This window comes from Pogoniulus pusillus, chromosome 24 (assembly GCF_015220805.1).
Source record: "Pogoniulus pusillus isolate bPogPus1 chromosome 24, bPogPus1.pri, whole genome shotgun sequence".
Lineage (NCBI taxonomy): Eukaryota > Metazoa > Chordata > Aves > Piciformes > Lybiidae > Pogoniulus > Pogoniulus pusillus.
This window is the reverse complement of record NC_087287.1, coordinates 9,077,230-9,091,366: the sequence shown is the minus strand read 5'-3', so window position 1 is coordinate 9,091,366 and position 14,137 is coordinate 9,077,230. Positions and strand designations below refer to the sequence as shown.

The following is a 14,137-nucleotide window of genomic DNA, read 5'->3' as shown; positions in this document are numbered from 1 at the left end:
CTGAATGACCTGGCTTGAAGTTTTGATGTGTGCTGGTTCCTCTTCCTTTCAGCCCACGTAACCTGAAGGAGCATTTTTGTTTCTGCAGGAAGCTGCAGGCACAAAGTGGAGTCCAGAAGGTTCTGGCTGAAAATGAGGAGAAGCTTGTTTGGTGTGAGGGTGCTGGAGGGCTGGAGCAGGCTGCCCAGAGAGGTTGTGTGGAGAGCTTCCAACTCCCACTGTGAGCTCCTGGGCAAGCTGCTGTGGGTGCCCTGCTGAAGCAGGGGACTTGGACTGGCTGATCTCCAGAGGTCCCTTACAATCCCCAGCATGGGGGGGTTGGATGTGAAGAAGAAACAGGTTAAGTTTCCTGCATATGCTGGGCTCCAAGTTAGTGACAACCTGCCTGGAAACCAGCAAGGAGTTCTCTAGGACACTTCAGCAAAGACACCAGTGCAGAGAAGTGGCCAAAACAATCAAGGGAAACATTTAGCTTTGGTAGAAGGACATAAAAAGTGACAGGGAAACCACCAAGGGACCAAGCACATCAGTGATGTCTTCACTAAATATAGCCTGGTCTTTGGGTCTCTCCTAAAAGATGCAGCTGAAAAAAGGAGTAGGTTGCAGGGGATGTGAACTTGTAGAGGAAGAGAAATGAAACTGGGATTTTAACCTCAGAAGGGAAAGGATTCAGAAGATGGTGAGTCAGGTGAAGGCTACCTGAACATGTGTTCCTCACAGATGGCAACCAGTATGGGTTAGATTAAAAGGCTTTGCTGGGAAGTGCTGTGCAGTTAGCTGCTGGCTGCAGTCTCCAAAGTGCAGGTGGCTGCAGGAGTTGTGACAGCCCTCGCTGCACAAATCCAGAAGCCTGGACTGGTCCCCTCACCCTCTCAGTCACCCCTCCTGCAGGACTGGATGAAATGCCACTGTGTTCCCAGCCAATGTCCCAAACCCAGCCTCTGCTGCCCACTTGAGAAGTCCAGCCCAGAACTGCCAGCTCAGCTGTTTCCTATCTGTCACCACTTGCTCTCAGCTGTGCTCCTCAAATTCTGCCTCACCTCCAGTGTGATTCACCCAAATTCCCTCTCCATCCTCAATGCAAAGGGCTATGGGAAGTCCAAAAGTAAGAAGACTTCTATGTCTGAGCTCTGTAGATGGTTGCAGGGTCATGGAATTGCACAGAATCTCAGCATGCTGTCATTGGAAGGGAGCTCTGGAGATCAGCCAGCCCAAGCCCCCTGCCAAAGCAGGGCACCCACAGCAGCTTGCCCAGCAGCACAATGCCCAGGGCCACTTGCAAGCTCTCCACACAAGGACACTCCACAACCTCTCTGGGCAGCCTGCTCCAGCCCTCCAGCACCCTCACACCAAACAAGCTTCTCCTCAGCCTCACATGCAACCTCCTGCACTCCACTTTGTGCCCTCTGCCCCTTGGCCTGGCCCTGGGCACCACTCACAAGAGTCTGGCCCCAGCCTCTTGCCCCTCATAGCTCCTTTAGCTGTTGCTGAGCACTGAGCAGATGCCCTCTGGGGCTGCTCTCCTGCAGGCTCCACAGCCCCAGGGCTCTCAGCCTTTGCTCCTCACAGAGCTGCTCCAGGCCCCTCAGAACATTCAGAGCCTGCCCTGGACTCTCTCCAGTAATTCCCAGTCTTTTGAATTGAGTCACTACAGGACAAAGCCCTTTGCTGTTCTGCAGGAATCCAACAAGACATGCTGGCCCCCTCACCCTCCCAGTGGCACTCTCCTGCAGGACTGGATGAAATGCCACCATGTTCCCAGACAGTGTCCTAGCCTTGACCTGCTGTCCCACTGAGACCTCAGATGCAGGGCTGGTGATTCTCACAGATCATCTCTTAGAGCTGCCTAGGACAATCCATCTGGAAAACTGAAGCCAAATAAGCTTTGTGTCACAGCAGTGTTTTTCTATCTGTGAGGCTGCTGGGGAGGCCTGGAGCAGGCTGCTCAGAGAGATTGTGGAGTCTCCTTGTGTGGAGAGCTTGCAAGTGCCCCTGGGCCTTGTGCTGCTGGGCAAGCTGCTGTGGGTGCCCTGCTTTGGCAGGGGGCTTGGCCTGGATAGTCTCCAGAGCTCCCTTCCCATCCAACCCATGCTATGATTCTGTGATTTCCTTGGAGATTATTTGCTGCTCATCTGCTTGCCTGTGCCACCAGAGCAGAGACATCCTCCCTTCCACTGACAGCACAATGGGGTCACCTCACCCAGGTACCCAGAGATGCTGGTCCTGAGGGTGGAGGATGGGTGCTGCAGCTTGGCTGGAGAGCCCTGAGAGGCCTCCCAGTGACCTGATTTCTGAACAATTCTGTTTTATTCAGGAATGCAAAATATTTCACTTCTTGTCAAGCCTTTTTTTTTCCTCCTTTCTCCTTTTAACAACCTTCATTCTCCAGCAGCTCTGTTCCTACTCTTTATGTTTGTGTTCAGGAGGGGAAAAAAAATCAGCCAGATACCAGATCCCCAAATTCCTTCTGCTCTGGAACTTTCATTTTTACATTCAGCTGGGGCAATTTCCAGCCTCTTCTTTTCTGCAGAAACAAGCTCTGACTTTGTGTGTCCTGGCATGACAGGCAGTGGAATGAATGCCTGTGTGAGGGAGCAGAAATGAATCCATCATCCCTGTCTCTCTCAGCCTTCACAGCAAGAAAAAAACGTGTTCTGGCAGATGATTGTCATCTTCTGGGGTGGAGAAGAGTTCTGCAGGGCAGGCATGGCACTGGGGCAAGGATCTGCTCTTAGGGGCTGGAGTGAGAGCTGAAGTGTTAAGGTTTTGCCAGCTCCATACCCAGAGAGTTACAGAGTGGGTTGGGTTGAAAGAGACCTTAAAGATCATCCAGTTCCAGCCCCCCCACTCCATGGGCAGGGACACCTCCCACCAGCCCAGGTTGCTCAAAGCCTCATCCAGCCTGGCCTGGAACACCTCCAAGGAGAGGTCACAGCCTCCCTGACCAACCTATTCCAATGTCTCCCCACCCTCACTGTCAAGAATTTCTGCCTAATCTCCAGTCCAAACCAACCCTTTTCCAGTTTATCATTTGAAGCAGAACACCACAATCAATCCATCCAGCTCCAGGTGGTCCAGGAAAGGTCTTCTTCTGGAGCAGAACACACATGTTCATAGAATCACAGAATGGCTTGGGTTGGAAGGGACCTTAAAGATCATCTAGTTCCAATCCCCCTGCCTTGGCCAGGGACCAGGTTGAACTTGGGTTTTTTTTTGCCTGTGGTCAGACTATTAAGGGTTGTCACTGTCACTTGAGGCTGATGGATTCTGGTCCTACCTCACTCAGAGGCTGTTTGCATTTCTTGTGTGCTTAGAGCAATTGCTTTAAGATTTATGGGGTCAGCACTTCAAGGATACTGCAGCTGAAACGTTGGAGAGGTTAATGCTGGTCCATTTGCCCTTCAGTGGCACAGCTGGTGCAGAAGCCTTGCACAGTTGGCATCTCAAACCCCATTCTTAATGGTGATTTGACTTGCTTTTGGGGAGGCAAGTGACAAAGGACAGGAAGGCATCTTGAACTCCAGGAGTTTGGCAGAGATAAAGGAATGTAGGTCACTTCCTGCAGGACTGCTGCTGAGGGAAGGGATTTACATTCTTTTTTACCCATCAAAGAAGAGAGGTGGAGAGAGCTTAGCCTGAAGATCAACCCTTCTTGCAAGTGCACAGCTCAGCCTCCCTGCAGGCAAAGCTGCAGTTGCTGGCTTTGGGTGCTGAGCAAAGGATGCTGTGCTAAAAGGTCAGGATAAGGCTGTGACAGACCTTGCTACAAAGGTCATTGATGGCAGGAGTCAAAAAGCTGACCCCTGGGGTGCTACAGCTCTTGCTTGGGCCCATGGCTTGTTGAGCCAACCTCTGGATCACCCTTATCAGTAAGTTTGACACAGTCTGGATCAATCCAACCTCCCAAACCATTTTCACTTAAAGCCTTGTGGGTTGCTTTCCTTGTGATCCAAAGCAAAAGCATCTTGGTCACTCTGCTTCAGAGCCTTTGCTTGCCTCTCTTAGGTCACTTTTGTCCCTCCTGTGGTGTTTGGTCTTGGTCATCACCTCCTCTGGGAACTCTGTGTTTAATGGCTTGGATCTTTCTCCAGGTTCTTCTTCTCAACCCCTTTTTGTTTGGATGTAGTCCCAGATGAACAATTGACCTTGGTGATCTTAAAGGTCTTTTCCAACCTCAGTGTTTGCATGAGCTTGGTAACTTGATCAGCTCCTTCAGCACCAAGAGCTGCCACATCCAACACCTGCTTGTTGCAATTGAGTCTTCCAAATCCCACAGCTGTGGACACTGATCAAGGCCTGGCTTCAGAGCTGTCACCTTCTCTGTGCTTTGTCTGGGTTGAGTTATGGATAAAATGATCCCAGAGCAGAAATGAAGAAGCTGTTGAACACCACACAATCAGTGTGGGTTTGTCCCCTGAATAGCCTTGGTTCAGATGGTTTCAGTTAGCAGGAGCAGGGAAGGAGTGGTCCCCATGGGTTGGGGACTGTTAAGGCCACACTTGGAATCCTGGAGTCCCCCCCTCACTCCAAGAAGGACATTGAGGAGCTGGATCAGGTCCAGAGAAGGGCAACAAATCTGGGGAAGGGTCTGGAGAACAGGAATGGTGAGGAGCAGCTGAGGGAGCTGGTGTTGAGGCTGGAGAAAAGGAGGCTGAGGGGAGAGCTTCTGGCTCTCTGCAGCTGCCTGCAAGGAGGCTGCAGCCAGGTTGGGGTTGGGCTCTGCTGCCAAGGAACAAGTGCCAGGACAAGAGGCAGTGGCCTCAAGCTGCCCCAGGGGAGGTTTAGGTTGGACATGAGGAACAACTTCTTTGCTGCAAGAGTGGTCAGGCACTGGAACTGGCTGCCCAGGGAGGTGGTGGAGTCTCCACGCCTGGAGGTGTTCAAGAAACCTGTGGACATGGTTTAGTTGCCATGGTGGTGTTGTGTTGACATTGGACCTGGATGATCTTAGAAGTCTTTTCCAACCCAAAGAATTCTATGACTCTATGAAACTGCTTTTGAGGAGAAAGGGCAACTCTGTGATTGCCTTGGGTTGGGATTTGCTTGGTTCTCACCTTCTTCTGCTGTATTTACAGCACAGAGATGAGATGATGAGGTGCTCTGCTTGCCCACACAAACACCCATCACAGCACAAACTCAGTCTCAGCTGAAGCCTCCAAATGTGACTGAGTTAAAATACAAACCATTAAGACCATCAGCCCAGACTCTGTCTTCCCTGAAGGAACCTAGAATCAGAATCTGTCAGGGTTGGAAGAGACCACAAGGATCAGCCAGTTCCAACCTCCCTGCTATGGCCAGGGACACCCTACCCTAGAGCAGGCTGCCCACAGCCTCTGCCAGCCTGGCCTCAAACACCTCCAGGGATGTGGCCTCAACCACCTCCCTGGGCAACCCATCCCAGCCTCTCACCACTCTCATGCTCAACAACTTCCTCCTCACATCCACTCTGAACCTCCCCACCTCCAGCTTTGCTCCATTCCCCCCACTCCTATCACTCCCTGAGAGCCTCAAAAGTCCCTCCCCAGCCTTTTTGTAGCCCCCTTCAGATCCTGGAAGGCCACAAAGAGGCTACCAGATGGTTTGGACACAACACTACAAGATCGAGGCCATCCCTGCTGCATCGCTTCTCATTCTGTGTCCTGTTTTGAGGCTCCCCACACTCAATCTCCTCAGCTCTTCTCTCCTGGGCTCTTTGCAGGATGCCTACTCAGAAATTGCCTACCTTTTTGCTGAGTTCTTCAGAGACCTTGACATTGTCCCCTCCGACATCATCGCGGGGCTGGTTCTCCTGCGCCAGCGGCAGAGGGCCAAGCGCAGCGCCGTGCTGGATGAGGTAGGTGCTCCAGGAGCCAGCTCACTTTGGTCTCTTCTCTTGCTGCTCTCACTGACTAGCTGAGAACTTTAGGAGGAAGTTCTTTATCATGAGGGTAGTGGAATTTTGGAATAGGTTGCCCAAGGAAGTAGTTGAGGACTCGTTGCAGATACTCAAGGTGAGGCTCAACAGAGCTCTGGGCAAGCTGCATTAGTGGAGGATGTCCCAGCTGAGTGCAGGGTGGGTTGGACTGGATGACCCTTGGTGGTCCCTGCCAAGCCATGCTATGATTGTCTGACTCTTCCCACCTTGGTGCTGTTGCAGGATGGGGCTGTTGCCAGGCACTGAGCTGCCAAATAAATCCAAACTTCTCCAGCAGCTTCTTCCAAGATTCCCAAAGAGCTAAAGAGACACTTAGCCCAACCTGTGAAGCCTGTTCTCTTTTTGAGGCAGGTGGCAGATCTGGATTTAGCTCTTGACCCCAAACAGACTTTGAAGGAGGTGGGGAGGTACTTGAAAGCAGATAGGAAGATGACTTCTCCAGTCTCAATGTGGAGAAGGTTCCATCATCTGGGTAAGGGAAGCTGCAAGAGGAACTCTAGGCGAACATTCCCAGTCCAGCTGTGGATTGTCCAACCCAGTAGAAAACTGTTGGGGGTTATTTTTCTCCTCAGAGGTTCAGATGGTGAACCTCTAAACAGTTTCTCCTCAGATGCTTCAGGGCTTCAGATGGTGGTGTGCAGGTCAAGCAGCAGAATAGAAGCCAGTTGAGGAGGTTGGCTGGGTTGCTCAAAAATGTTATCCCCAGGTGCTTTCTGTTTGAGGTGTAGATGTTGCCCTGGTGTCCCAGAGCAGAAGTTTTGATGTGTGTTTGTGACTTGCAGGCAAACAATGACATTTTAGCTTTTCTATCTGGGATGCCAGTGACCAGGAACACAAAATACTTGGATCTGAAAAACGCGGTAAGTCCTTGGGTTGTGGCCTTGCAGCCTTCTCCTGCTTCCTCACACAGCCCTGTGGTCTTCTCCTCAGTGCTTCCTCTTAGTCCTTTCTGTCCCTCTCTGGAATAATCCAAGAAATTAAAGCAAAACTTAAAATGAAATCAATGAAATTAGAACCACACAACTGTTTGGGTTGGAAGAGGCCTCCTAAGAGCGAGTCCAACTATCAACCCAGCCCCACCATGGCCACTAAAACAGGTCCCAAAGTGCCATGGCCACACATTTCTTGAGCACTTCCAGGGATGGTGACTCCACCACCACATTGGGCAGCTTGTTGCAGTGCTTGGACCACTGTACTAATGTGCCACAGAATCTACACTTGTTCTCAGGAGGCTTTTAGTCTTCAGATCCCTTTTAAAACCTCATCTCTACCCTCCAGGAGTGGTAGGGCTCCCATGTGGATGAGCAAAGGCAGTCTGAGGTGCCTCCAAAGCTAGAGGTATGAGTGCTGCATCCAGAAGCATCGTGCAGAGCTCCCTATGGAAGTTCCACCAGCTGAGCTCAGGGTGCCCAGCAGGCAAATCTGCACCTTAGTAAAGGCAGGGAGCTGCCTGGTGTGAGCTGGAGCCTTTCTCCTTGCAACTGCTGCTCAGGATGGGTATGTTCATGGTCTGGTCTGTATGAATCAAGCTTGGCTTTTCTCCTGGCATGCTTCTGGGACAGCCCTTCACTGGGCAAAATGTGATCATGCTGCAAGATTGCCCCAGCCCAGCATCTCTGAACAAGGGATTCTGTATTGAAGCAGCTCGTGGCTATGCTGTGCTTCACAGTGTCCAATGGTGAGGTTTAGATTGGATTCTGGGAGGAAATCTTCTTCTGGAAGAGCAGGCAGGCACTGGAATAGGCTGCTCAGGGTGGTGGTGGAGTCACCATCACTGGAAGTGTTCAAGAAATGTGTGGATATGGCACTCTGGGACATGATTTAGTGGCCATGGTGGTGTTGGGTTGAGGATTGGACTTGATGGCCTTAGGGGACTTTTGCAACCTGAACAACTCTGTCATTCTGTCCTGCTAATGTCAGCCAGTCTGTCCTCCAGGGTAAAAAGGTGTAGGGAGAGATGGTCACAGGGCTTGTAGAAGACAACACTGAGGTGTGTGGCCCCAGGCTGGCTTTATGGTCCTCTCTTGGCAGCTTATGATTGGTGACTATGTGGGAGGGTTATGGAAGCCTCATCTTCCTAGGACCCCAAAGAATTTGTCTTCAAGAGTTTCCACCTAGTTTATCTTGCAGGGGTTCAGCCTGAGGAAGAGAAGGTTCCAGAGAGGTAAGGAAAAACAGCTTCAGTGTGAGGATGCTGGAGGGCTGGAGCAGGCTGCCCAGAGAGGTTGTGGAGTCTCCTTGTGTAGAGAGCTTGCAACTGCCCCACCCTGGGCCTTGTGCTGCTGGGCAAGCTGCTGTGAGTGCCCTGCTGGAGCAGGAGGGTTGGACTGGATGATCTCCAGAGCTCCCTTCCAAACCTTACCGTTTTGGGTTTCTGTGGCATGATGAAAGCCTTCTGGTGATTAAAGGAGCTTAGAAGAAAGGTGGGGAGAGAGTTTTGAACAGGGTTGTGACAGCACAAGGAGTGATGGTGTGGAAATAATAGAAAGAGACTCAGGCAAGAGAGAAGGGAGAAAGTTTTGCCCCTGAGGGTGGTGAGAGCCTGTCCAGGGTGCCCAGAGAGGTGACAGATGCCATATCTTGGAACTATTGCAGGTCAGGCTGTTTGGGGCTCTGAGCAACTTGCTCTAGTTGGAGATGTCCCTGCTGACCAGAGAGTGGTTGGACTGGATGAGCTTTTGAAGTCCTTTCCCACCCAAACCACTCTGTGATTCTGTCTCCTCAGCCAAGGCAGGGTGGTGCAAACCCCACAGACGATGCCCTGTCTTCTCAGCAAGGTGTTGGAGAACTTTTCCAGAAGAGCTGGAGAGAGCTTTTCAGCTTGGGAATGGCAGAGCTGTGCCTGGGCAGGGGGCTGACCTTAGCCAGCAGAACCAGTTCACAGTGTGCCTGGACGTGTTGGCAGGGCCCTTCTGGTGGCGCGGAGAGAAACTCCATCTGCCTGTGGTGGGAGGGGGGAAATTCAGTGTCCCAAAGGGCAGGGGGTGTGCAGTGAGTCCCTTGTCTCTTGCAGCAAGAGATGCAGCGCTACAAGGAGGTCTGTTACTACATGCTCTTTGCCCTGGCTGCCTATGGCTGGCCCATTTACCTCATGAGGAAGCCAACCTGCGGACTCTGTCGCCTGGCCAGATCCTGCTCGTGAGTGCTCAGCCTGTCCCCACCCTTCCCTCTGCCTTCTCCTCTTCCTTCCCCTTCTCTTTTTCCTAGTTTTAGATGTTTCATCACTTTGCTCTCCATCCCTCCTCTGTTTCTTGCCCCTCCCCACGGCAGGGGAGGTGGAATTACTGCAGCAGAAGCTTGGAAGCGCAGAGAAGACTCTGGGGGGGGGACCTTAGAGCTGCTCTGGGGAGACCTTAGAGCTGCTTGGGGGGACCTTAGCTGCTCTGGGGGGACCTTAGAGCTGCTCTGGGGGGACCTTAGCTGCTCTGGGGGGATCTTAGAGCTGCTAGGGGGAACCTTAGCTGCTCTGGGGGGACCTTAGAGCTGCTCTGGGGGGACCTTAGATCTGCTGGGGGGACCTTAGCTCCTCTGGGGGAACCTTAGAGGTGCTAGGGGGGACCTTAGAGCAGCTAGGGGGGACCTTAGCTGCTCTGGGGGGACCTTAGAGCTGCTAGGGGGAACCTTAGCTGCTCTGGGGGGACCTTAGAGGTGCTAGGGGGGAACTTAGCTGCTCTAGGGGGACCTTAGAGCTGCTCTGGGGGGACCTTAGCTGCTCTGGGGGGACCTTAGCTGCTCTGGGGGGACCTTAGAGCTGCTCTGGGGGGACCTTAGAGCTGCTCTGGTGGGACCTTAGAGCAGCTAGGGGGGACCTTAGCTGCTCTGGGGAGACCTTAGAGCTGCTAGGGGGAACCTTAGCTGCTCTGGGGGGACCTTAGAGCTGCTAGGGGGGACCTTAGCTGCTCTGGGGGGACCTTAGAGGTGCCAGGGGGGACATTAGCTGCTCTGGGGGGACCTTAGAGGTGCTAGGGGGGACTTTAGCTTCTCGGGGGGGACCTTAGAGCTGCTCTGGGGGGACCTTAGAGGTGCTAGGGGGGACTTTAGCTTCTCTGGGGGGACCTTAGAGCTGCTAGGGGGGACCTTAGCTGCTCTGGGGGGACCTTAGAGCTGCTAGGGGGGACCTTAGCTGCTCTGGGGGGACCTTAGCTGCTCTGGGGGGACCTTAGAGGTGCTAGGGGGGACCTTAGCTGCTCTGGGGGGACCTTAGAGCTGCCTTCCAATACCTGAAGGGATCCTACAGGAAGGCTGCTGAGGGAACTTTTTTAAAGGTGTCTAGGAACAGGACAAGCTGTGCCAGGGCAGGTTCAGGCTGCATGTTAGGAAGTTCTTCACAGCAAGAGTGAATGGCATTGGGAATGGGCTGCCTGGGGAGGTGGTGGAGTCCCCATCCCTGGAGGTGTTTGGTAGGCTGGATGAGGCACTTAGTGCCATAGCTCAGTTAATTAGAAGGGTTAGGTAATAGTTTGGATTTGCTCATAGAATCGAGCAGGTTAGAAGAGACCTCCAAGATGGTCCAGTCCCACCTAGCACCCAGCTGTGTCAAATCAAGTAGGCCATGGCACTGAGTGCCTCACCCAAAGGTCTTTTCCAGCCTGCCTGACCCCGTGGGCTGATGTGAAGCTGAGGGAGAGCAGGGTTGGATGGATTTGAGGAAGAAATTCTTCAGTACGAGGGTGGTTAAGACTCTGGAGCAGGCTGCCCAGAGAGGTTGTGGCTGCCTCCTCTCGGGGGGTGTTCAAGGGCGGGTTGGATGAGGCCCTGAGCTGCTGACTCTGGCTGGGAGGGTTGGCTGCGCTGGGTGGGGAGGTTGGGGGGGCGATGCCTGCGCTCCCTTCCCCGCTCCCTGCCGGAGCTCTCGCAGGCTGCGCAGCCGCCGGCCCTTGGGGACCGCTTGCCCTGCAGCTCCCTCTGGCGCTCAGAAGCAGAACTGCAGCTGCTGCCGCCGCTGCTACCTCGGACGAGCGCTCCCGCAAGCCGGGGCAGTCACAGTATCACAGTATCACAGTATCATCAGGGTTGGAAGAGACCTCACAGATCATCAAGTCCAGCCCTTTACCACAGAGCTCAAGGCCAGACCATGGCAACAAGTGCCACGTCCAATCCTGCCTTGAACAGCTCCAGGGACGGCGACTCCACCACCTCCCCGGGCAGCCCATTCCAGTGTCCAATGACTCTCTCAGTGAAGAACTTTCTCCTCACCTCCAGCCTAAATCTCCCCTGGCACAGCCTGAGGCTGTGTCCTCTCGTTCTGGTGCTGGCCACCTGAGAGAAGAGAGCAACCTCCTCCTGGCCACAACCTCCCCTCAGGTAGTTGTAGACAGCAATAAGGTCTGCCCTGAGCCTCCTCTTCTCCAGGCTAACCAATCCCAGCTCCCTCAGCCTCTCCTCGTAGGGCTGTGCTCAAGGCCTCTCCCCAGCCTCGTCGCCCTTCTCTGGACACGCTCAAGCATCTCAATGTCCCTCCTAAACTGGGGGGCCCAGAACTGAACACAGCACTCAAGGTGTGGTCTAACCAGTGCAGAGTACAGGGGCAGAATGACCTCCCTGCTCCTGCTGGCCACACCATTCCTGATGCAGGCCAGGATGCCACTGGCTCTCTTGGCCACCTGGGCACACTGCTGGCTCATGTTCAGGCAGGTATCAATCAGCACCCCCAGATCCCTCTCTGTCTGGCTGCTCTCCAGCCACTCCAACCCCAGCCTGTATCTCTGCATGGGGTTGTTGTGGCTGCGCTTGGGACTCGCTGGCTCTGCCCTTCCTTCCCTCTCACCGCTCCGCTCTAAAGCCAGTCCCTCCCTCAGCTCTCTTTTTCCTCCCGGCTCTCGTTGTGATTCCCCGCAGGTGTTGCTGTCTCTGTCCCTCAAGGCCCCGCTACGCCCCCAGTGTCACCATCGAGGAGGACAACTGCTGCGGCTGCAATGCCATCGCCATCCGGCGGCACTTCTTGGATGAGAACATGACCTCGGTGGACATCGTCTACACCTCTTGTCACGATGCAGTAAGGAGCTTCTGCAACCCTCCCCTCCCCCCCCCGACCTTGGTATTTGGGACACCTCTGCTGTGAGGTTGAGGCAGCTGGGGCTGCTCAGCCTGGAGAAGAGAGGACTCTGGAAGGACCTTAGAGATGCTTTCCAGTACCCAAAGGGATCCTAGAGGAAGGCTGCAGAGGAACTTTTCATGAGGGTGTATAGAGACAGGACAAGGGGGAATGGTTTGAGGTTGAGGGAGAGCAGGGTTAGACTGGAGGTGAGGAAGAAGTTCTTCAGTGTGAGGGTGGTGAGACTCTGGAGAGTCTGCCCAGGGAGGTTGTGGCTGCTTCCTCCCTGGGGGTGTTCAAGGCCAGGTTGGATGAGGCCTTGAGCAGCCAAGTCTAGCTGAGAAGTGTCTCTGCCCATGATGGGGAGGTTGAGATAGATAATCTCTGAGGTCCCTTCCAAACTGAGTTATTCAGAGTCTGGTCCTGAGGTCCTTCCTGCTGGAAATGAGGTATAATGGTTAAAAGAAGGCAACTCAAACCCTTTCTCTGACCCTAGAGCCTTTCCATCCTCTCTCTCCATCAACAACTTCTGCTGCTTGGACTGAAATATTTGCTGCTGCCCAAGATGAGGTCACTCAGAGGAGCATTTACCCATAAGGCAGAACCTGTCGCTCTGCTCTGCCTTCTCTTCCCTGGGCAGGAGAAGAATGCAACAGGAAATGTCTCACCTGATTGCTACAGGAATGGATCTTTTGCAGGTCTATGAAACCCCTTTCTACGTGGCTGTGGATCATGACAAGAAGAAGGTGGTCATCAGCATCCGAGGAACTCTGTCTCCAAAGGTAAGTGTGGCCTCACATACCCTTGGCCACCCTGGCAAACACCCAGGAGACTCTGAGACCTTCCTGATTCTCACCTGATGTTTGACTTACCTGCAACGTGGGGGACTCCTTCTCTTCCAGGATGCCCTGACTGACCTAACTGGGGATGCAGAGCGCCTTCCAGTTGAGGGTCACCATGGAACTTGGCTGGGGCACAAGGTGAGGAAGAGAAATCAAAACCCAGACAAAACTCCACTTCTTTTCCTTCATGTTTTGGCTCCTTTGTTACAGGTTCCACTCCCCCACCCCAACAAAGTGCTTGTAATTGCCTGAGCTGTTTTTCAGGAGGGTGTTAAGAACTGGCTGAAGGACTGAGCTCAGAGGGTTATCTCCAGTGCTGCAGAGCTTAGTTGGAGGCCTGGAGCTTGTGGTGTTCCCTAGGGGTCTGTATTGGGTCCAGTCATGGTCAAAATCTTCACCAGTAACCTGGATGAAGGGCCAGAGCTGGGCTCTCAGCCAGTTTGCTGGTGGTACAGAACAGGGAGGAGTGGTTGGCACCCATCAGGCTCTGCTGCCATTGAGTGAGACTTGTCCAGGATGGGGAGCTGGGGGAGAGAAACCTGATGGAGATCAACCAGAGCAAGAGGAGGGGTCTGCACTTGAGGAGCAATTGCCTGTGATCTAACATTGTGCCCTCGTGGCCAAGCCCAAAGGTCTCCTGGGAGCCATGAAGAAGAGTGTGGCCAGCAGAGCAAGGGAGGTTCTCCTCTCCCTCTACTCTGCCCTAGTCAAGCCACAGCTAGAATTCTGGGTCCAGTTCTGGGCTCCCCAGTTCAACACAGACTGGGAATTACTGGAGAAGAGTCCAGGGCAGGCTCTGAAGATGCTGAGGGGCCTGCAGCAGCTCTGTGAGGAGCAAAGGCTGAGAGCCCTGGGGCTGTGGAGCCTGCAGGAGAGCAGCCCCAGAGGGCATCTGCTCAGTGCTCAGCAACAGCTAAAGGAGCTGTGGGGGGCAAGAGGCTGGGGCCAGGCTCTTGTGAGTGGTGCCCAGGGCCAGGCCAAGGGGCAGAGGGCACAGAGTGGAGTGCAGGAGGTTGCATGTGAGGCTGAGGAGAAGCTTGTTTGGTGTGAGGGTGCTGGAGGGCTGGAGCAGGCTGCCCAGAGAGGTTGTGGAGTCTGCTTGTGTGGAGAGCTTGCAAGTGGCCCTGGGCCTTGTGCTGCTGGGCAAGCTGCTGTGGGTGCCCTGCTTTGGCAGGGGGCTTGGACTGGCTGATCTGCAGAGCTCCTTTCCAACCCTCACCATGCTGGGATTGGGGATTCTGTGTTACATAACTGCAGTGAAATGGCTTTGAGATGGTAAAGCAAAACCCTGAGTGTGAGCATTAAAATCAGGCTGCTAATTAAACCCTCTTCAATTAGGAAAAGCCA

The 14,137-nt window shown here is 53.6% G+C and overlaps 1 protein-coding gene across 5 annotated transcripts in view; it reads left to right on the top strand.

Moving 5' to 3' along the window:
- The window catches only part of DAGLA (diacylglycerol lipase alpha), a 131,737-nt gene that overhangs the window by 97,604 nt on the left and 19,996 nt on the right, over window positions 1-14,137 (top strand). For all 5 annotated transcript variants that reach the window (XM_064163311.1, XM_064163312.1, XM_064163309.1 and 2 more), the window contains 6 exons: window positions 5,699-5,833; window positions 6,697-6,774; window positions 8,928-9,052; window positions 11,753-11,909; window positions 12,647-12,730; window positions 12,851-12,928. In XM_064163311.1, coding sequence (XP_064019381.1) covers window positions 5,699-5,833; window positions 6,697-6,774; window positions 8,928-9,052; window positions 11,753-11,909; window positions 12,647-12,730; window positions 12,851-12,928 — 657 coding nt within the window. The remainder of the gene's footprint in view (window positions 1-5,698; window positions 5,834-6,696; window positions 6,775-8,927; window positions 9,053-11,752; window positions 11,910-12,646; window positions 12,731-12,850; window positions 12,929-14,137) is intronic.